The sequence below is a fragment of the Rhineura floridana genome, chromosome 10, assembly GCF_030035675.1.
Source record: "Rhineura floridana isolate rRhiFlo1 chromosome 10, rRhiFlo1.hap2, whole genome shotgun sequence".
In the NCBI taxonomy this organism is placed as follows: Eukaryota; Metazoa; Chordata; class Lepidosauria; order Squamata; family Rhineuridae; genus Rhineura; species Rhineura floridana.
Window position 1 is genome coordinate 55536726 of NC_084489.1, and position 24037 is coordinate 55560762.

At 39.3% G+C, this 24037-nt stretch overlaps 1 protein-coding gene across 12 annotated transcripts in view; it reads right to left on the reverse strand.

The window, feature by feature from the left end:
* The window catches only part of CDK14 (cyclin dependent kinase 14), a 571841-nt gene that overhangs the window by 363546 nt on the left and 184258 nt on the right, over positions 1-24037 (reverse strand). For all 12 annotated transcript variants that reach the window (XM_061586439.1, XM_061586434.1, XM_061586445.1 and 9 more), the window contains one exon: positions 13955-14017. In XM_061586439.1, coding sequence (XP_061442423.1) covers positions 13955-14017 — 63 coding nt within the window. The remainder of the gene's footprint in view (positions 1-13954; positions 14018-24037) is intronic.

Here is a 24037-nt window from a genome sequence, read left to right on the forward strand (position 1 = left end):
CACAAAACTGGGTATTACAAAACTTTAATTTTAGAGTATACATTCTAAAAATAGTTTTCTGACCTCCGAGCCAGGCAGGTTGTCTCTGGATTTTTGGCATCACTGTAGTTTCCATGGACTGAGAGGATAATACGTTGCATTTTATTTATTTATATATACACCACTTTTTGATGAACTTCATCCACAAAGCAGTTTAACCATCTCCAATAAAAACCAACTCCACTTGCACAATGGAATCCATATGTGACATACCCTGTAGTACTGCAAAGCAAATCTGTAAAATAGCTTCTACATTTAAACAGGTTGGAATAGTTACAACTGTGTGACACTTATAATTTATTAATTTATTGCTTCAAGACATCAGTCTGAAGACATGTGGCAAACAAAGGAAACTACACATTAAGGGCAAATGAGCAAAACATCCTGTTTGCTGGAATACTATTAACTAAATATTTATATAGCACTAATATTGTACAATATTATGTTAGGTGATATACAGAAAACAGAAGATACCACCGTACCCATTGTAATTCCCATGTTAATGTTAACTTCAATGCAATGTGAATTATGCTGTTGCCAAATTTTAATTTTTCATTCATTTCATGAAGTTGCCCACAGTTTGTACCTTGCCTTCTTTCTGTGTGGTCATCAATGAGAAATAATAAGGAAGTTGAACTGAATTCAACTGAGCCACTGCTGGCATGCCTTGTCAAGATAAGCTCCTAATTGCCAGCACCTAAGGAGTAGTTAGATAATAAAGGCAAAGGCAAAGGATAGATTAGGATGCCTCCAGCACAGCTGATTTTTATGGGAAACATTGAAAATAACTAGGATGTTCCACTGATGAGAGAAAGGAGGACTGAAGGAGTTCCAGAGCAGCAAAACATGCAGACAACTCAGACAGCTTTGGAGAAGATTAAAAGATAAAATTGAGACTACCCTGTCACTGAAACAGCTGCAGCAGCAAGTTAAGGTGTGTGCAGAGGCAGAATTCAGATGCCATCATACTCCCAAACTGAGCTCAGAACTGGGCTCAGAATGAAGAGACCTATTTTCTGATTTAGGAAACTTAGTTTGCTAAATTCAATTCCTCTCTCTCTCTCTCTCTCTCTCTCTCTCTGTATGTGTGTGTGTGTGTGTTCAAAATAGTGATGAGTAATCTTTTTGAATAAGGCAAAAGACTGAGCAAAAGAAGCAAGATGCCTCCATTTGAACCACTATGAACCACTGCTGAGACCAGGACTGACTCCGCCACACAGCAAGGTGAAGCAACCTGCTTCAGGCAGTATCGTGAGATAGGGGATAGACTAAGGCAGGACTTGGTTCTGAATGGTGCAGCAAGATGTTTGATGGCCCTAGGGTGGTGGTGGTTGTTTTTAGGGGAGGGAATATGCCATTTGGGCTCCACTTCAAGATGTAAAGAACCTTGGGCTGACAGTACAGAAACCTCAGGAGCATTACACTAAAAAGGAGCACTACTAATGCTACAGTCACTAGTGGCTCTTTTTGACTAATCCCTAATATTTCAGGTCCATCCATTTAGAACTGTGACTGTAACATCAGCTGCAGCCTGAGGACTAACTCAGCAATGAAATATTAAGGTCCTTGATAGACAGAAGTCATGTTTATAAGGTATATTTTCACACCATAGGTCTTATTTCATTAACATTTTCTGTATCTAATTTCAAAAGTAAAACTTGGTCTGAGGAGACTGCATATGTACTTCATTTTTTCATTGGAAATCACTCGTGGCCAAGCAAGATTATCTTCCAAGATAAGGTCGTTAACAGTGGGTCCATAAGTGACTGTGGAGGCCAATTCTGGATCCACACAGCTTCTCACAGTGAGAACATAGGTTTCCAAATGGAAGATGGTCACGATGAGAATTTGCTTGACGTGCCTTCCACTTAGCTCGTTTGTCCCTTTCGCCTTGTACTCATTTATTTATTTATTTATTTTATTATTTCAATTTATATACCGCCCTTAGCAAAATAGCTCTCAGGGCGGTGAACAAACAAGATAAAATACAATATATCATAATAAAAATACAAAAACATATACAAACAAACAACAAAAAGCACAGCAAAAACAAAATAAATACTACAAAAATTAAAAATACAAATTAAAAGATTAAAAAAGATTAAGAAGATTAAAATGCCTGGGAGCATAAAAAGGTCTTTACCTGGCGCCGAAAAGATGGAAGTGTAGGCGCCAGGCGTACCTCTTCGGGGAGGCTGTTCCACAACTCAGGGGCCACCACAGAAAAGGCCCTAGATCTCGTAACCACCCTCCGGGCTTCCCGATGGGTTGGTACCCGGAGGAGGGCCTTAGATTCTGAACGAAGTGAGCAGGTAGGTTCATAGCGAGAGAGGCGTTCCACAAGGTACTGAGGTCCCACGCCGTGTAAGGCTTTATAGGTCAAAACCAGCACCTTGAATCTCGCCCGGAAGCAAATAGGAAGCCAGTGCAGACGCGCCAGGACAGGTGTTATATGCGAAGACCGACTGGTCCTCGTCGGTCATGCTTCTTCACAGTCCATAGCGCCTTTGATAATGGCCGACCTCCAATTGGGACGCTCATGGGCCAAAGCTTTCCAGTTCTCAATGCTCATGTTACATTTTTTTAGATTAGCTTTAAGAACATCTTTAAACCTCTGTTCAATCTTGTCAAGCAATTACTTCAGCCTTCTGGGTATGTAAGTTTTGGTATATATGACAGAGGGGAGCACCTAACAGCCAGTCTCCGGTAGAAAGGATACATTCTTTGGGCATTAATTTACCAACTCATGAAAATCTTAAATCCAAGATATGCTACCTCACCAAGTCTTTCTTTCAAATTAAAATATCATATAGAACAAAATTACAATGTACCATTTGTAATTCAGTAATATGAGAGCATTGGTCAGGAATCTGATTACTTTTGCAAGGCACTGTATATTTACTTCAGAGTCACTGTTACTTAGTTTACACAACTATTTTGCATGTGGAAAATATTGTATTTTAAATTAATAAACTTCACAAGTCATAATTCCTAATTATAATGCATAAATTGGGGTTTATTTTGGCATTACCAATGAAAACCTTTTCCCCCAGAAACCTTTTCTATAGTGACCGATGCCCCAACCCTTCTGCCCTCCAAATTTTTGTCTCTGCCCACCCAATGAACATTGTCTCGCTATACTCTTGTATAAGGATGGTTCATGCAGCAAATAATGCTTAATAATTGGAAGGAGTATTTTTATTTAAGGTTTATGTTCATGCAGAGTTCTTTAATGTCTACATGGAAGAGATAAGATACAGGGTAATATCCTGATGATATAGTTAGTGTCTGATCACCAGAACAGCTTATTTAAAAAATCAATTCTCAATGCCATCTGAAGGAGACAGACTTAATTTAGCATAACATTATCCTACCCTTTTCTGCACCTGCCTGTCCTCTGAAGAATAATGGAAAACTGCAACTTATCAACTACATCAAATGCCAAATAATCCTGTTTAGCATATCCACTGTAATTTGTGGAAAACCCAGTCACACACCATCTTTTGTTACAAAAACTGGCTTTTAAAAGTGACTTCCAACATTCAGATAGTATATATGGATATAATTATGAACATTTCCAGAATGGATCCCAGATTTCTGCTGAATCTTGTTTGCTGACATTGCTCTTAAAAAGTTATGTGTCAATGTAAGTTTTTCACCTGCATGCACTCAATGTGATCATGTTTTAAAAGACTATCCATGAACACAGAAGGTGCACTGAACCACATGTGTCACACCAGTATAAAATACTTTATTTTGCTTTCTACACATGTTGGAAATTAGTTAAATACATACAGATAACACTAAAGAAATTTATTCTGTCTAGTTAATATTAAATATCTTCCAAATTTCTGTTTATCAAAGACAATTTACTTTCTCCTATGGTTCTCAAAATAAGAACAATATATATATTGCTGCTATGTATCAATAATCTTTGCAGAGTTATATATGAATATACATTAGAGAAATTTCAGGAAACACAATATACCCTCCTTCTTTTGTGTACCAGTTTGTTACTTATGATACAATAAAACAAGTAGGCATATTAGTAAACCTTCCATTAATGCATTCAGTAGAATTGCAAAATTTATTGAAAAACTGTTACTTGGAAAAATATTTCATATGTATTTTCACATACATATTTAAAATATTAAAAGGCTTCTTTTAATTTAAATTTTAAAAGATGTATAATAAATGTTAATGAATTACTCGCTTGTTCGGAGCACTCTTTTGGTAATTTCACCTCACTGCTTTTCAGTAATTTCAAGCATAATTACTTATGACTGGTTGTTAATTTCCAAATTGATTATTAACCTATCCATTTCTCAAGAACCGATATTACTTAGGCAGTATAGTTAAGGGATAATGTTCATGACAGAGATCTAAGAATTTTTGTAAGTATACACCAAATCAAAATTCAACCCATGCAATGAAAAATCCCACAACAGTAATAATTTTCCTTTTGTTTTAGAAGATACTAAAAACTACCGGAACTGTTCATATACATGCAAGCAGCCTCCCCTGAAGAGGATAACTTGACTTGCAGCTTGAGTTCTATTCCCAAAGACCTAACGTCTGTTTCTGGCACACTATAGCTAGGACTGTAGAGATCGATCTGTAAGGACTGGCCAGTCCGGCCTAGTGGAACATACTAGGATCTAATTATTTTTGGTTCCAGTTCATGCTGTATCAGCCTCTCCATTTTTTCAAATCAAATGAATCCCTGCTCCATATTTCTTTACCACCAGAAGTCAAACTGATGGACCTAAGGTAATTTTTTTGTGGACTGTTTAACATTCTGTGCAACTCTTTCCTTAGGAAGACCTGCTGGAGTTTCCTTCAGATATTTAAGAAGGGTAATTGTTCTTATCTAATTCTGCAGAGCTTTAAGAATTGATAATTGTATCATCCTTATTATCCTTTTGGTAGGATTTTATTATATTTTTATTTTACCACACCTCTTTATCCTGGTAATCTACGAGACAATAAAGGACAAAGTGCATGAATTTCACCTTGTAACCTTGGGATGAAGGGTGAGTAATAAATCTTATAGGTCAATAAATATTGATGTTTATTTTTTAAGTATTTATAAGCTCCGCTTTTCATAAAAATGTATCAAGGCAGCTTACAACATATGATATGAACTGAGCACTAAAGTCAGGATCATTCAGACCATGGTATTCCCAATCTCTATGTATGGATGTGAAAGTTGAACAGTGAAAAAAGCGGATAAGAGAAAAATCAACTCATTTGAAATGTGGTGTTGGAGGAGAGCTTTACGGATACCATGGACTGCAAAAAAGACCAATAATTGGGTGTTAGAACAAATTAAACCAGAACTGTCACTAGAAGCTAAAATGATGAAACTAGGGTTATCATACTTTGCACACATAATGAGAAGACATGATTCACAAGAAAAGACAATAATGCTGGGGAAAACAGAAGGGAGTAGAAAAAGAGGAAGGCCAAACAAGAGATGGATTGATTCCATAAAGGAAGCCACAGACCTGAACTGACAAGATCTGAACAGGGTGGTTCATGACAGATGCTCTTGGAGGTCACTGATTCACAGGGTTGCCATAAATCGTAACTGACTTGAAGGCACATAACAACAACAACCGGCTAATTCTTAGCTGCAGGATTCAATTTTTTAAAAAAATATATCTGATTTGAATTATTTGTAGGAAATGAGCTTACAAAAACAGCTCTCAAACTTTCACAGTGAAATAATAAAAATCATGGTGGAATTTGACACTCCCCAAATGAATTCTGTGCTGGTTGGAATGCTGCTTCGGCTTTTCTTGACCAAGAAACAGAAAGTCTTACCCTTCAAACAAAGTTTTCAAGACTGAGTGGCCTTTCATTAATGTTAGGGTTGCCAGACGTCTGGTTTTTGGCCAGATACTCCAGCTTTTGGGGGTTATCTCCTGTTCTCTGGGCAAGTCAGCTTAATCTCCAGACTCTCAGCTTTCATTTCTTTAAAAGATTAGGTTTCTATGTAGTCTGGTCCTCACGATATACACAAAAATATCTGCTACCGCAACGTCCGAGAAATGATCTCTTAGCTGGCTGCTCTAACCCCACCCGTTCAAGTTTGTAGCCAATAAGTGAAGTCAGGGTTGTGATTGACAAGGGATTTCTGGGCCTCCAGGCAGTACCTAGACTCCACTGCAAAGGTAGAAAACTATTGTTTTTTCCTGTTTATCTGAAAATCACATAAACTGAGTAAGTATATAGCTTTCAGCAGTACCAAAACTCTTTTTTCCTCTTCTTTCATAAGTCAAACAAGTTTAAATTTTCCTGGGCTGTTGAAGATGGCAGTGTTTTCAAAACCTTCTCAATATGAAGCTTTAATCCAATGCTTGCTTTTCTGGGAGTAAAGCTGCAATGCTAATCCCACATACTCAGAGTAAACCCCATTGAATTCAATAGGACTTACTTTTGAGTAGACATGGTTAGCATTCTGCTGTAAATTAATGGAACTTTTGAGTGTACATAGCAAAGGATCGTGTTTGTGTTGTAATCTTTCTGTTCCTCTCCAATTCTATTTTTTAAGCAATTAGGCAGGATTACATAGATATCACGGCTTTTATTATGTAAGAAATTAATACTGATTTTTTTTTAATGTTCTGCCATGACCAACTCATTTTGACAATAAACTATTATACGGGGTCTATGTATTTTTACATCTCCTATGTGTGTGTGTGTAGTCTTCCCAACAACCCTGTGAGGTAGGATTGCAGATTGGAAACCAAGGCAGCTCACAAGAAATAAATCCCTTTAAAATCCAATAACCATAACAAGTATAAACAGTTGCAAAACAGCTTAAAGTGGCATAATTCCAAATTTTGGGTTGGGTGAGTGTTCCTTATCTCTTGAGGCTGCAGTTCTGTGCACACTTCCCTGTTTGAGTAAGCCCCATTGAACAGATTGGGACTTGCTTTTGAGTAACATAGGATTGCACTACAAATATCTTTACAGGTTGTGTACATAATAAACATCTTTGACAGTGATGCTTATATAAATATTTCTTCATTTAAAGCACATGACTTCCCCTAAAGAATCCTGGGAAGTGTAGTTTCCCTCTCACAGTTATAGTTCCCACAACCCTTAACAAACTACAGTTCCCATGATTCTGTGGTTGATTCCTGTGCTTCAAATGTGTGTTGAATCTGCTTTAAGTGAATAGTGTGGATCTGCCCTAGGTATGATATGCATTCATTAGTGAATTGAAAACACCAATTTTAAAAGATACTTTTTAAACAGGGGAAGGGCTGTAGCTCAGTGGTAGCGCATATGCTTTGCATGCAAAGGTTCAAAATTCAATTTCTGGAAAAAACTATTGCCTGGAATCCTGGAGAGCCAATACTAGTCCATGTCATCAGTACTGAGCTAGATGGTATCAAATGGCCTGACTCAGTATAAGGTAAATTCCTTTGTTTCTAAAAGCGGAAAGAGACCCAAGAGCCACAGTGACTCCAAAATTTATTTATGTATTTTATTTACAACATTTATATACCACTTTATTGTAAACAAACTAAAGGGGGTTTACAGAAGGAATTAGAACAATATAATTATTGGTAAAAACAGTTAAAGACAGGTATTTAAAAATATTCAAAATAATAAAACCAACAATGAGTTAAAAATTCACAATAAGTGAGATAAAAAACACAATAGCTTCTACATGCCAGGATAGCCTTGCCTAAACAAGAATATTTTTAGCAGGTGCTGAAAGGAGTACAATGAAGGTGTCTGCCTACTGTCAATAGGCAGGGAGTTCCAAAGCATAGGTGCTGCCACACTAAAGGACTGATTTCTTACAAGAGCAGAACAAGTACCATGTGGCACCTATAGCATGGAAAGCACACCTTGAACTTGGCCTGGTAGCAAATCAGCAACCAGTGCAGATTTCTGAGCAGAGGTATTTTGTGCTGATAGGGTCTCACTCTTGTCAGCAATCGTGCCACAGCATTCTGCACTAACTGCAGCACCCAGGTCAGGTTGTGCTGCATGGGGATTTCTTTGACCTTGGCTGACTGGCTGCAAGGATTTTTTTAGATTTGGTTTTTGGTTAGGAATCCTGACTGGTTGTGGGATGCTGAGTTTTCTGCCTTAGTCATAGGAATCTTGCTGTTGCGTGTATGGTATTGCATTTAGGAAATCATCACTGTCTTTTATTTTTATTTTTCTGTTTGCGTTTTATTTACCTATAGTCTCGCTCCCTTACATCCATAGAAGCAACAACAGTGGTTCCATGTGCTCAGCTCAACCCTCCTAAACCCACTGATAATGCACCTTGTTGGTTGCATGACGGTTTGTTTCTTGCCCAATAGTGGCAAAAGAGAATTCATATACTGGGAAGCGTGGCTTCAATTGTTGTTGTTCCCAAGCGACTGTCTTATGAAGGTAGATTAAACCATGAGTGTTTTCTCTCTGTCAATTATTACTCACTGGAATTGCATTTGCTGTCAAAGTGAGTTTATAGCAGCCCACAAGGTAGCCAGAAAAGGGTAGAGAATCTTCTTACTCTTATTCATTTCTCAGACCTCTTTCGGAAGTGAAGGGTCAAATCTGTAAAGATGTTTGGAGCAGCCATGTTGAAAGGTACAGGCAGGGGTTTGCCAATCCTGCTTGGATATGGGTATCTTTGCAGAGGATCCCTAGTTAAGCTTTACCAACAGCACAATCCAAACCATATCTACTCAGAAGTAAGTCCTAGAGTTCTATGGGGCTTAGTAAGTGTGTTTAGAATTGCCACGTTCAGGGGCATCCATTTTACTCCTGAGTGCTAACATCTCCACAACACTAGGCTTCTTTCTAGTGGCCTTCTGGTGACTGGGCTGGCCTGAGGGCACTTAAATCCTTCTTCCCAGAAACAAGTAGGCTAGATTAAATGTTCCCTACCCAGACTCTATCTTTCAGCTAAGATTTCTATCTTAATTTCCAATCAGAGAAATGTTTTTGTTTGAATTGTATGCTCCAAGCACCTGTGGTTGATGCTTAATGTATCATGCATAATGACATCACTTGGGCCTGCACCTATGACATCAATTAGGCCTGCCCCTGTGGCATCACTACTGCCGATCCCCATGGCATCACTATGACCTGCCCCCATGACATCACTAGGGCCCACCCCTGAAATCTCAGGCTTTGGGATGCTTCTGACTGGGAACCCTAATGAATGTACATCCCACCCTTCTACATTGTAGAACTAACATTTGGAACACTTTCACCTTTTCTTACAATGTAACTATGCTTCTGATTTTAAGAGAAAATACTCCTACATATATACACACTGGCCTAGTTTAGAGGTAACAGGAAGCCACAGCCCTCTTCCCTCTTCTTTTGCACAGAAGATCGGAAGCTTTCACTTCTGATTTTGAATAAATCAGTTCCTCAACTGCGGACCTCCAAGAGACCTGTTTTGTTTAAAAATGTATGCAGATGCTTCTGATATTCTCATCTAGTGCATGAAGGGAGGTATATGAACAAGAGGCTTGCTGCAGCTCATCCACACAGCAAGCCATCATACTTCCCTATGACATCTGAACTGGACCATGATATTGTATTACTACACGTGTATACAGACGCAGTCTAAATTTCAAAAATTGGAGTAATGTATGTGTGGTACAGTGCAGCAATTTATGTTACTGTTTTGAGAGGCTGTGAAAAATGCACACCAAATTAACTGCCAAGAAAGCTAGCATAATATTTTGTATTTTTTTAAAAGCTACAGTGTCTAAAGTGTCTAAGATTGGTATGCAAAGAGTAAATGACTTGTTAACATTCAGAATCATTTCAGTTACTACAATACATGGGCTTCATACACATGTGATGAAAGGCAGGAAATCTGACCTGCAATTATTTTTCTGCAGGTAAACCATAGGGAAATTCATTACTTTCAGATTGAAAATGAGATAAATAATATAAAAATAATTAGAACAGAGATGTCCCTAAGAAATGAAGGCTACTAATAAAGGAAGTTTTCATTTCTGTGTTCATGATGCCAGTCCAATAAAAAAACATTATTTTTAGACCAAAATAGACATTCTTGCACAAATCTTCAAAATAGCCAAACTAGAAGTTGTGCTGCTTGAATACACTAAAAGTGCCAACAATTTTTCAATTACTTTTCTGCAGACCACAGAAAAAAACTGAGGTCCTGTAATAGGGAATGCACTTTATATATTTTAGAACATTTATTGTTATCTACCTTAGGGATCTGGCTGGCTACTGATGGAGATGTTGTTGTTGTTGTTAAGTGCCTTCAAGTCGACTACGACTTACGGCAACCGTATGAATCAGCGACCTCCAACTGTTGGAGATACTAGGATCAATTCCAAAGCATTTGATACTTATAGAACGTCTTCTTATAGTGATTCTTCAAGTGCACATGCATTTTTAAAATGGATTATCCATATTAAGATATCCATGTTGACACTTCCATGTTCTGCACGCATAAGGTTGGTTTGGGCTTGTGTTTCTTAAAGAGGCACCCACTCACACAAAAAACCATGGAGTTTTTCTTTTGATATCTAGTGAATTCTAAAAAGCAGATTATGATATGGTATGGGGGTCCAAGAATTCCAACTAGGCACACCAAAACCACTGGGTGTACTTAAAGCAGCTTGCTCTATCCAAGTAACAGTACTGTTAGCAAGACACATTCTTAAAAGTTTACTTCTATTTTTGTTGCCATATACTCATTTTCTACTTAATGAAACCAAACAGAAGTTCAGAATTATGAATATCTCCATTGTCCAGGCATAACTAAAAACAAGAAAATGATATAAAATGAGTATGTGACACAAGTTCTTGTGGTTGTGTCAATGGTTTTGATACAACCATTCAACAGAGGAGAGATTTTTTTTCAAGAAGTATAGAGTACATCAGGAAAGAGGGGGAAAAGTACTCATCCAATAGGTATAACAACATAAACATCATCAGGAGCGCCAAATAAAATAATATTTTTGTGGGGATAGTCCATCCATGTGATTATCTGGTCATGTAAGTCACAAAAAGCCAACAAGTGGCTACAAAGTCCATAGAACCTGCTTCACTTCTGGCGATCCGCAGCTGGTTGGTCAGCTTCTGAGAAATAGCTACAAGAGACTTTCTGAACCAATTATGCAACTGGCAGGTTGAGGCATCTTTCCAACTCTGAGCCACCAACAAACTTGTGGCAGTCGATAGGTGGGTGACCAACGTCTTACACGGTAAATCAGAATTTCGATTAGCAAACAAAGAGAGTAAACACAATCTGGGGTCTAAATACACCTCCCGGCCAATAATTAAATTTATCATTTGACTACCAAAGCCCCAAACTCATGAACAACAACAAAGAGGAGATCCCAATCATATCACAGTGAACAACTGAACCGGGGTTAAATACCACCAATGGGCTATCTTCAACCAATTCTCTCAGATGCTGGTGGAGACAGAGAGGAAGTGGTGAGAGAGTCAGACCTTATTCCAACAGGTCGGATCAATATCCAATCCACAACTGGTCTCCAAAATGAGAAAACTGTACATTTAACAATAAAAAATACAACTTGGAAACTAAGCCTTTGTAATTATCTAAGGATTGTAACACTAATTTCTAAAAAGGTGTAAGTCAGTGTTCTTCAACTTTGGGTCATCAGATGTTGTTGAACTACGACTCCCATGATCCCTTCACCAGCGGCTAAAATGGCTGGGGATGATGCGAATTATAACCCAAGAACATCTGGAGACTCAAGGTTGAAGAACAGTAGTCTAAGTGATTTAATACCCCAATGGTTCACTTCCAGCAATGCAATAAAGCCACTAACACATCTAACCAAAGCCAGTCGAGATTAAAGGCTCACAGGTGAGCTGCCAATTGTGGTTCTGTTAGGGGCATATTTTGAGAGTAAAAATCACACAAATGGGAGAAACCCACCCAATCTAAAAATACTGAAAGGGTCTTGTGGGATTTTTTAATAAGACATGAAGGCAAGCAGAGTAGGCTGTGCACTTACTATTTTTCTAGAATGTCGTGCTGAAGGAGTATTAGAGAGCCGAAAAATTATTGTGGAAGTGACCCTAGACCAATTCCAAAGCATTTAACACTATATAATCAATCAATCAATAAAATATAATAGCTTTTACCAATTATCCATATTCCTGCTAAAGCTTCCATGTTAATTTCTACAGAGGAAGCCCTCTTGGTGGTTCTTCCATGGAGCGAGATTCATAATGTGGGGACCCAGAAGAGGGTTTTCTCTGCAATGACCCTACAGCTTTGAAATAGTGTCCCCTCTGAGGTGCACTATGCCTCTACATCTTTTTCATTTGTACAATAGGTAAAGACACACCTTGGTGCCCAGGCTTTTGGGGAGGGATGATGTGCATGGTGATATTATTTTTGCTGCTGATGCCCATTTTATTTGTGGTGTTATTAATTTTATGTTGCTGATTGATTGATTTTGTTCTTTTAAAAATAGTGTTAATCCTGATTTTAATGTTATTGTTTGCAAGCCTGGAAGTCTTCAGTAAAGGGCAGACTACAAATACCTCAAAAATAAATATAACATTCAGCGATACAAGCGGGAGTAGAATCCCAGATTTCTTCAATATAATGCTGAATGAGTTGTTCTCAGAAGAGTTATATTTCAGTGTTAATGTTTCCACATGCATGAACTCACTTGATTGCCTCCAGAAATGCCATGAGTATTATGTTATAGAACCAGAAATTAATCTGGGAGCATAAAAACACATTTTTGAAAAGAAACAATATTCATAGAATCATAGAATACTAGAGTGGGAAGGGGCCTATAAGGCCATCAAGTCCAACACCCTGCTCAATGCAGGAATCCAAATTAAAGCATTCCCGATAGGTGCCTGTCCAGCTGCTCTTGAATGCCTCCAGTGTTAGAGAGCTCGCCATTTCCCTAAGTAATTGGTTCTGTTCTCATACTGTTCTAACAGTTAGCAAGTTTTTCCTGATGTACAGTCGAAATCTGGCTTCCTGTAACTTGAGCCCATTATTCCGAGTCCTGCACTCTAGGACACTAGAGAAGAGATCCTGGTCCTCCTCTGTGTGATAACCTTCGAAGTACTTGAAGAGTGCGGTCATATTTCCCCTCAGTCTTCCCTTTTCAAGGCTAAACATGCCCAGTTCTTTCCGTCTCTCCTCACAGAGCATTGTTTCCAGTCCCCTAGTCATCCTCATTGCCCTCCTCTGAGCTGTTCTAGTTTGTCTGCGTCCTTCTTAAAGTGTGGTCCAGAACTGGACGCAGTACTCAGGATGAGGCCTAACCAGTGCTGAATTGAGGGGAACTAGTACTTCACACAATTTGGAAACTATACTTCTGTTAATACAGCCTAACATAGCATTTGCCATTTTTGCAGCCACCGTACTGTTGGCTCATATTCAGCTTGTGATCAACCTAACCCTAACCCTTTTAATTGAATACATTCATATAATGTAATCAACCTGTTGAAGCATCTCCTTAGAACATTTACTCCAAACATAAATCGTCATCTCATAAAAAAACCTGTAGCAAGTGTTGTGATACAGTCCATTTCTGATGATTTCACTGCTTAAGAGGTTTAAAACACAACGCCACTAAACAAATATTACCTGGTGGTCTCTAAGAAGCATGCTGCAAGACTGGCTGGATTCCAGTTTATGCTAAAACAATCTGGTGGATTTCCCAGTAGGCAGCCAGTTCAATCAAATAATAAAAAGCCATCTTTAACTATGGTCACTAACATTCAACTTACAAGTAGTAGTAGTAGCTTACAAGTAGTAGTAAAAGCAGTAATTAAAAATGCTAGTTTACACAGTACTTTCATCACTTATAGGAGTAAGCTAGTTGCATTAGCACTATATAAATTCTCACTTAAAAAAAAGCCTAATGTCATAATGATGATTTGGGAAGTGGCATCGTACCTTCACATTATCTGGATGAAGTCCTCCAGGATGTTTGTCCATGTACTGACATAAATCAGTGTGCTGGAAGAGAGGGGGGGAAAGGGGGGAATATATATTACTGCTATCTATATATCACTGTAACAAATTATCCTTCTACTCTTATTAGTCATTACTCCTGCAAGATGTAGCAAATAATGGGAAACATTTTCTAAGTTGCGCTATGTTGACATCATCTTCAAGCTCTCTTACCTTGTTCCATAGCCAACAGAGTATGGCCCCGCTTTTCAGTGGCCTGCTTTTTGGCGTTCCGCTAATACAGCGGCTTTCAATTAGAGTAAGGCCCCACTCATACAGCGCTTGTTCCACTTTTACGGCATTTTTCAGACGTCAGCCACCATTTTATTGATGGAGTTCCACTTTTCAGCGGGTTGCACCTTTAGGCGGGGGTCTGGAACGTAACCCGTCATATGAGTGGGGCCCTGCTGCAATATTGTTTATAAAACACTAAAATGCATCTCTTTCCCTTTTAATGGTCTGTACTGTACTGTCATAAAGTATTAAATTTCAAACAGATTTAAGGAAAATAAAAGAACTTTTACGATCAAATGGATATTTCAGGGTAAATTAAGAAAAATTCTTATATTGTTCATAAATTTTGATCAAATGAAAACAGTATTTTGAGCAACATGAAAAATGAGAAGTAAATTAAAAACAAAGGATAGTGCCAGACTAAATCCTATTTTGAGCAGAAGTTATTGAACAAAAATCATGTGGCATTTAAGGGCATAATTAACTTCTAAGGGCATGAAGTAATTTCTTGTAAAATCAAAGACAATGAAGAAAATATTACAAGACACAATTTTCATAACTACAACATGCTTCAAATGCTTGAGATGCTTCGAGCCATTCATAAATGAAATGAATATATATAAATAAATATATAAACATATTGTCAAGCAAGAAATGGAACACATCAACATTACAATACTTGGTGAGAGCGAACTAAAATGAATGGGAATGGGATATTTTCAATCAGGCAACTACAAAATACTTTATGCAGGAAATGTGAAATTAAGAAGAAATGGGGTTGCTTTAATAGTGAGAAGTGATGTAGCAAGAGCAATTATGAGCTACAATGCAAGGTCTGAGCGAGTGATATCAATGAGATTAAGCGGGAAACCTATCAACATAACCATCATCCAAGTCTACGCTCCAACGGAAAACGCAGAAGGAGAGGACTTGGAGAGATTTTACGCAGGAGTAGGAAGAAATTGATCACACACCAAAACAAGATGTTCTGATAACCATGGGGGACTGGAACGCAAAAGTAGGGAACAGAGAAGAACTAGGAATTGTGGAGAAATGGGGCTTAGGAGACAGAAATGAAGCAGGAGAAAGACTTATTGAATTCTGTGAAGCCAATAATTTGTTTCTTGCAAACACATTTTTTGAGCAACCAAAAAGACGACTGTACACATGGACATCACCAAATGGTCAATATAGGAATCAAATTGATTATATAATTGGTAGCAGGAGAAGTTCCATACTTTCTGCGAAAACAAGACCAGGAGCAGACTGCAGTACAGATCATGAACTGGTCGTATTGAAAATCAGAGTAAAGCTAAACAACAACAACAAAGCAATCATAATGCCAAAATACAATTTAAATAACATCCCAGAAGCATATAAAGATCAAATAAGGAACAGACTTGAGGCTTTAAACTTAGTTGACAGAGAACCAGAAGAACTATGGAAGGAAGTCAGAGACGTTATCACGGAAGAATGCAAAAAGACAATACCTCTAGTTAAAAAGAGAGAAAGACCTCAATGGATGACTGAAGAAACTCTTAAAATGGTTAAAGAGAAGGAAAGCAAAAGCAAAAGGAAATAGAAACACAGTCAGAACCCTAAATGCATCAATACAGCAACTAGTACGTAGGAACAAAGAGAATTATTACAATAGTTACTGTATAGAAATAGAAGAGGACAACAAAAAGGGTAGAACAAGAGCCCTGTTCCAAACGTTTAGAGAAATGAAAGGGAAATTTAAACCAAGATTAGGGATGTAGAATAATCAACAGGAGAACACACTGACTGACTGAGATGAAATAAAAGGAAAATGGAAGCAATACACTGAAGAACTCTATAAAAAAGATGACAGGATGACAGATTCATTGACGGAGGAACCGTATGATGAAGAACCAGAAATTTTAGAATGCGAGGTGAAAGCTGCTCTTAAAATACTTGGAAGAAACAAATCACCAGGAATAGATGGCATACCAATAGAGTTGCTACAAGCTACTGAGACTGAATCTGTCCACATTTTGACAAAAATCTGTCAAGAAATATGGAAAACTAAACAATGGCCCACAGACTGGAAGCGTTCCATATACATCCCAATTCCAAAGAAAGGGGATCCCAGGGAATGCAGTAATTATCGAACTATTGCCTTAATATCCCATGCAAGTAAAGTAATGCTCAAGATTCTACAACAAAGGCTCTTACCATATATGGAGCGAGAAATGCCAGAAGGCCAAGCTGGATTTAGAAACGGAAGAGGCACCAGAGATCATATCGCAAATAGAAATAGAAATAGAACATAAGCTCCAATTTGAATTACAAAAGGCTGTCTTCACCATCATATGGCACTGACCAATAAAAAGGCTTTGAAATTAATAAATATAAATTTGACACAGATTTCTAGGATGAATAATGAGGGAAATAAAATTTTCTAGTTTAGATTCTCTGTAGAAACACTAGTAACACAGGAAAGAAGCAAAGTAAGAAGAACTCCAACAAACATACACAAATATAATTCTCCATCTTTGGAAATGGCAGGTGTTGCCACCACTCACCATATGCTCAGAGGCATATGTTACCAAATTCTTCCAAGCTACACAGAAAGTGGATTGGACTGTGAAAGACCAACCCAAATGGTGTTTGCATTTTGACGAATTTGTAGGGCAGTCCAATATCTCAGAGAGGAGTTCAAGTCTCCTGCTCCCCTGGTGCATTCACTATAGCTGCCCAATTTCCCTGCTTTTTAAAGTTTGATAGATATAGCTGTGGGCTATAGGTACGTTGTTAAACCACAAGGTTTTTTGCCTATTAGTGAATTATATTTCCCTTATTTACACTGCTAAATGCACTGCAGTAATCGCTATAGAGGCAAGAAGGCTTCCTTCAAAAATGTCTTGTCTGTATGAGGAAAACAAAAAGGGGCACAAACTTTGGCAAAACAAATTCAAGAAGACAATAAGGGCTGCTAAAAAAGAATCTGAGGAGCACATTGCTAAGAAAAAAACCAACAACAAAAAAATATTTAAATACATTCAAATGACAAGACCGTTTAGGGAGGCGATTGGCCCCATGGATGACAAGGGAGCCAAAGCAGAATAAGGAGATTGCAGAGTGTGACGCCCTTCCCTGGCTCTCCCTGTCAGGTTCCTACCTGCGCGTGGCTACTGCCTGTCACTAGGCACCACCAGGGACTCCACCAGTCCGGACTGTCCTTTTTTATTTTTTCTCTCCCCGCTCTAGCACAGATCTCAACAGATCCCCCTGCTAGGCAACCACCAGTCACGTCCTAATACTAGTATTCCCAGAGACTCTGAATACTGGTATTGTTATTCTCTTCACCGCTGCCACCATTTGTTACAGTTTCCCTTCAGCCTTGGTCATTACCTTACCCTCCCTTCTGGTCTGTGAAACCCCAGCCAAGGATCAGGCCTTTGGTAAACCAAATTAAGTATTTATTAAAGATAACAAAGCTAACAAGATTAACAAGATTTCTTCTTAAGGCACATAAGCATATGGTTTTACTCAATACTAATCCGAACTCCACCCCCCTCCTTCTCCACTCTCTCCTGGCAAACAACTCTCTAAACCCACCAAAACCACCCACTCAGTTCACCTCATCCACCACCACCACCACTCTTCCTTTTATACGTTCAGCCATTTTAAAAACTCAGCCAATCATCTAGCATTCTACTGCCCATTCACTCCCCCTCCTCTTTCACTCCACTTACCATGTATCTTCTAAACAACCAACACTTACCATATATACATTAATATAGGAACATCACACAGAGAAACTAAATGAATTTTTTGCATCTGTCTTCACAGTAGAGTTTATAGGGCAGATCCGTGAACCTGAACCAACATTTGCAGGAAGGGAGTCTAAGGAACTGAGGGAAATAGTGATGAAGTTCTAGGTTTAATAGACAAAATAAAAACCCGTACGAGCCAGCTCCAGCACCCCCTCTGATGGTGTCACCCGGTGCGGTTCGCACCCCCCGCACCCCCCTAGTGATACCGCTGGTGGCACTTATAAAAGTGACAGTTCTACAGATTGAAGTGGTCAAGTGGGCGAGAGCTTTATATACTAACAGTAACATCTTGAACTTCGCCCAGGTCTCTGAGCTGGGTTGTTATATGCTGACAGGATATCACTCCTATCAGGGATAGTGCTGCAGTATTCTGCACTAACTGCAATTTCCAGATGAAGCACAAGGAAAGCCCCACATAAAGCCATTGCAGGAATCCAATCTTGAAGTCACCAATGCATACACTACTCACCCAGTCCAGCTATTGTACCAGCCAGAGCTGGCAGAAGGAACTTCTAAGCACTGAAACTACCTGGGCCTCCAGTGACAAAGCTGAATCCAGAAGCCCACCACAAACTGCATATCTGCTCCTTCACTGGGAGTACAACCCCGTCAACAGCAGGCATTTAGCCAATTTCTTGGACATGGGAACCACTCCCCCACAGCGCCTCCATCTTGCTACAATTCTTGCTTGCTCAACTTATTTCCCCTCATCCAACCTACTACTGCATCCAGGCACTGGTCCAGGACTCACACAGCCTCTCCTTATTCAGATGTTACAGAGAAATAAGTGGAGTGTCATCAGCATACTGATGGCACCTTACTCCAAATCTCCTAACAACTGCTCCCATATAGATATTACATAGCATTCGGGATAAAATAATGCCTTGTGGTAACCCACAGCCATGGGACTGACAAGCACTCTTCCAAAGCTAATCTCTGAACTCGATTATTCTCTGAACTCAGTAGACAGGACTAGAATCACTGTAGCAGTGTCCCCAATTCCCATCCCATGGAGCCAGCCCAGCAGGATACCATGGTTAATCATATCAAAAGCTGTAGAGAGGTCAAGCAACAGGAACAAGGTCACACTCCCTTGTTCCACTCTTGATAATCTATCAATGTGACCAAAGCCAACTCAGCCTGAACCCAGATTGGAATGAGTCTAGATAATCTGTGTCATCCAAGAATGCCTCCAGCTGTCCCACCCTGACCCTCTTCACCACCTTCCCTATAAAGGGGTTATTTGCAGCTGGTTGGTAGTTATTCTAAACCAAGAGGCCCCGAGCTAGCTTCTTCAGGAGTGGTCTCTTTCAAGGCAACAGGAACCATCCCCTCATACAATGAAGTGTTAACCATGCTCTAAACCCAACTAGTCAACTCCCCACTGTTAGATTTAATAAGCCAAGAGGGACAAGGGTCAAGAGGGCATGTGGTTCAGCATATAGCTACTAGCACTTTGTCCCCCTTATCCAGCTGTATAAGTTGCCAGTGGCATTGGGTACTTTGCTTGGAACTGCAACAATTGTGAAGTCAAGGTCACTCCAAAGTCAAGCAACATTATCCTTAAAATGTACGAACAGTTGGTCACTGTGGACCCTATGCGATGCAAGCCGCAAAATGCACCTTCTCATCACCTACACTGTCACATGGTAAGCAAAATTACATGCACTAACCAATGTTTGGTTAGCTTCAGAGCAACACTTGTGCCACTTCCATTCTAGTCTTTGGCTGGCTTACTTCATGGCCCATAGCTCCCCAAAGTACCAAGGAGCCAATCAGGCCTGCAATATAGGGAAGGATGCTTGGGAGTGATTATGTCAACTGCCCATTTCCTCTCATCATTCTATAGCGAGACTAGGCCTTTGACAGGATCAAGCGGTTGGAGGGAGGTGCCCAGAATGACATGACAAGATAAAAAGTCACAATTTTATTCCGTTTGTGCAATTAAAATATGTAAAAAGCCCAACACGTTTCGGCTAATCAAATCTAGCCTTCATCAGGGGCTGAAAGAGATGGATATACATTGAAATTACTTAACATACTATTCAAGATTGTAACTTACAGTTTCAGTTTTTTGGGGGAGGGAAAACAAACGTTTTTCTGTTATGTTATTATTACTCACATGCTTGTTTCAAGCATAATAACATAATAACAAGCATAATAACATAATTATGTTATTATTACTCACATGCTTGTTTCAAGCATAATAACATAATAACAAGCATAATAACATAATAACAGAAAAACGTTTGTTTTCCCTCCCCAAAAAAACTGAAACTGTAAGTTACAATTTTGAATAGTATGTTAAGTAATTTCAATGTATATCCATCTCTTTCAGCCCCTGACGAAGGCTAGATTTGATTAGCCGAAACGCATTGGGCTTTTTACATATTTTAATTGCACAAATGGAATAAAATTGTGACTTTTTATCTTTTTGTTTTGTCATTCTGGGCACCTCCCTCCAACCGCTTGTTATATTGAATGACATCCACTTTTTTCCACCCCCTTTGACATGATCATCAGCTTTCTCTGCTGGAAAATCCCTCAGAGCATTCAGGAACCCATCAAATTCCATCAGTCTCCAAGGGCAGGATAGCCAAACAGGCCCTCCACCCTTGCAATCCAAACTTTACCAAATAATGGTCCATCCATGACAAAGAAGTACATTACAAAACATAACATTATCATTGTGTTAAAAACTCCCTCACCCTTGCAAATTGCAGCAAATTAGCGGAGAAGAGGCTTTTTTCTCATTAAAGGGGAGAGAGTGTTGGGCCTCAGCTCCTCCACGGGGGACAGGAAGGGGGAAGGCATGAGTTTCAGGGTCCCCAGCTGTCAGAAGGAGCTGTAGATCCAAGAGTTGTTGAGTCTCCGCAGGACAGGGGATGTGGGAGTGAGTTGGAGCCAGGGTCAGTTCCCACGGATGGTGCTCTCTCTGAAGAAGAGTGTGCCCCACCCCCAGACCAAGACAAGGAGCCACTGGAAGTTGCTCCGGAGGGCGCGCTCCCTCCCCCTCTGCCTAGTGGTTCTCAGAAGGCACCAGGACAGCAACTTCCCCCTGACATCGAGCCTGTTGCCGAGGCCCTTTCGGACGAGCCACTGGACGCCTGCCCCCCGTCACCCCGTGCTCGTCGTCGCGAGAAACGGACTGGTCAGAGGCAGGACTTGAGAAGGAGTCAGAGATTAAGATCAAGGACTTTCCCTACTTAAACCTGCGGCTCCAGGGGAGGAGCTGCTGAATCAACCTTCTTTATATGTTGCAGAGCATGTCTACAGTGCAGCTAGGGAATTCTAGTGAGTTAGTTTAGTGCTCTCTATGAAACGTACTGCTTTTGATGTATCCATTACTCTAATAAAACAAGAATTAATTACACCTGCGTCTCAGCCTCGTGGATCCCACTCTGAACGGAACAGAGAGGAAGATGACATGTACGTTCTCTACTTTTGACAGTAGCCACACATTCTCCACATTGTATGATTCCAGCCCCAGAGGGTTTGTCAGTGCGAAGGAGTTTGAAACTTTTTTTCTAAGGTTCACATCAGATGGCACTATGTCTCTGTACTTAGAATGCTTATTTATAAGAAACAGACAAGTAAAACTTTGAATACATGTTCACATTTTCAAATAAAAACACATTTATATGTATTTAGAAACAGTGTGGGAGGGGATAAATTTACATATGTGGATACACATTATTTTGAACTTCAGGGACAAATCTCACAAAATGAGATTTTGGGCCCAGTCTCCTTACTCAGTAATCATTCACTATTAATTAGCCACTTATATTTTCAATGAAATATTCTTCATTCCTCCTGTCTTTCTCAGCAATGATAAATCTACATGTGACTTAGCTGTCTCATAGTTCTACCTAATTGGTTTCAGCTGTCATTTCTAAAGCTGAAATGCATGGACAGCCTAGGGCCTGTGAATGAACAGGAAGCATTTCCAACCGCATTCCCATCATGGTCAAACCAGCAACATGAAAGAGTTCTTCCACTAAAACAAAAACTGTACTATTTAGCTTCTGGCAATGACATCATGCAGCAGACAGATTGTATTGTTTCACTGAGGCAGCAAGACTGTTGCAAGCCATTCTTTTCTGCTAAAGAGATTGCACACATTAGTTATGCTCTGGAAGTTCTACTGACTAGAACAGTTTCCACATGGTCACTAATAATTCTTAGACAATACAATGCAAAGAACAATAAAAGATATAGCTGAAGTAACATGCTTACAACAATCACAACTATACTCCAAAAAGGAGTTATTTTAAGTAGAAATACAATAAGCTAAAATACCGTATGTTTATTATTATTTGTATTAATTTTCATTTATGAAATAAACAGCAATTTAAAGTCATAACTAAAATTAATGGAAGAAAAGTAACCTAAAGTTTTTAATTAATCTAGAACATCCTTAATTTTCTTAACAAAGGCTCTTACCATATATGGAACGAGAAATGCCACACATCCAAGCTGGATTTAGAAAGGAAAGATCATATTGCAAACATAATTGGATAATGGAACAGACCAAGGAATTTCAGAAGAAAATCACTCTGTGCTTTATAGGTTATAGCAAAGCCTTTGACTGTGTAGATCATGAAAAACTATGGAATGCTTTAAAAGAAATGGTGGTACCACAGCATCTGATTGTCCTGATGCACAACCTATACTCTGGACAAGAGGCTACTGTAAGGATAGAATATGGAGAAACCAACTGGTTACCAATCGGAAAGCATGTGAGACGGGGGTGTATTTTATAACCCTATTTGTTTAATCTATACACAGAACGTATCATACGGAAAGTGGGATTGGACCAAGATGAAGGTGTGAAAATTGGAGGGAGAAATATCAGTAATTTAAGATATGCAGACTATACCATACTACTAGCAGAAACCAGTAATGATTTGAAATGAATGCTGATGAATGTTAAAGAGGAAAGCACAAAAGCAGGACTACAGCTGAACGTCAAAAAGACTAAAGTAATGACAACAGATTTATGTAACTTTAAAGTTGACAACGAGGACATTGAACTTGTCAAGGATTATCAATACCTCAGCATAGTCATTAAGAAAATGGAGACAACAGTCAAGAAATCAGAAGAAGGCTAGGACTGGCGAGGGCAGCTATGAGAGAACTAGAAAAGGTCCTCAAATGCAAAGATGAATCACTGAACACTAATAGTAGTCAGGATCATTCAGACCATGGTATTTCCGATTTCTATGTATGGATGTGAAAGTTGGACAGTGAAAAAAGCAGGTAAGAGAAAAATCAACTCATTTGAAATGTGGTGTTGGAGGAGAGCTTTGCGCATACCATCAACTGCGAAAAAGACAAATAATTGGGTGTTAGAACAAATTAAACCAGAATTGTCGCTAGAAGCTAAAATGATGAAATTGAGGTTATCATACTTTGGACACATGATTCACTAGAAAAGACAATAATGCTGGGAAAAACAGCAGGGAGTAGAAAAAGAGGAAGGCCAAACAAGAGATGGATTGATTCCATAAAGGAAGCCACAGACCTGAACTTACAAGATCTGAACAGGGTGGTTCATGACAGATGCTCTTGGAGGTCGCTGATTCATAGGGTCACCATAAGTCGTAATCAACTTGAAGGCACATAACAACAACAACAAGAAGAAAAAGATGGGACACCTGCCCTGTGAGGGTGTTACAGTGTTTCTTGGATACCTGAGGCTCCAGGCTTGGTTGTGTATTATTAATGAGGAGAGATTTCCCCTCACAAAGTTTTGGCTTAGCACCGCAAGGCCTGAAAGCAGACCCCATAGCGGTTGTGGGACATGTTCCTCTAGAATTTGAGTTGCCTGCACGACAGTGGAGTTGCCTACCCGGCTCAGTCTATCTGGACCCAACTGTTTACAATTGTTTCTGGCTTTGGCAGGCTGCTGGATGGGGATGGAGCGGATGCATAGCCTACTCTGCAGCCATGGCATGATCTTATGGGCTGGCCTTGGGGCCACAAACTCAAG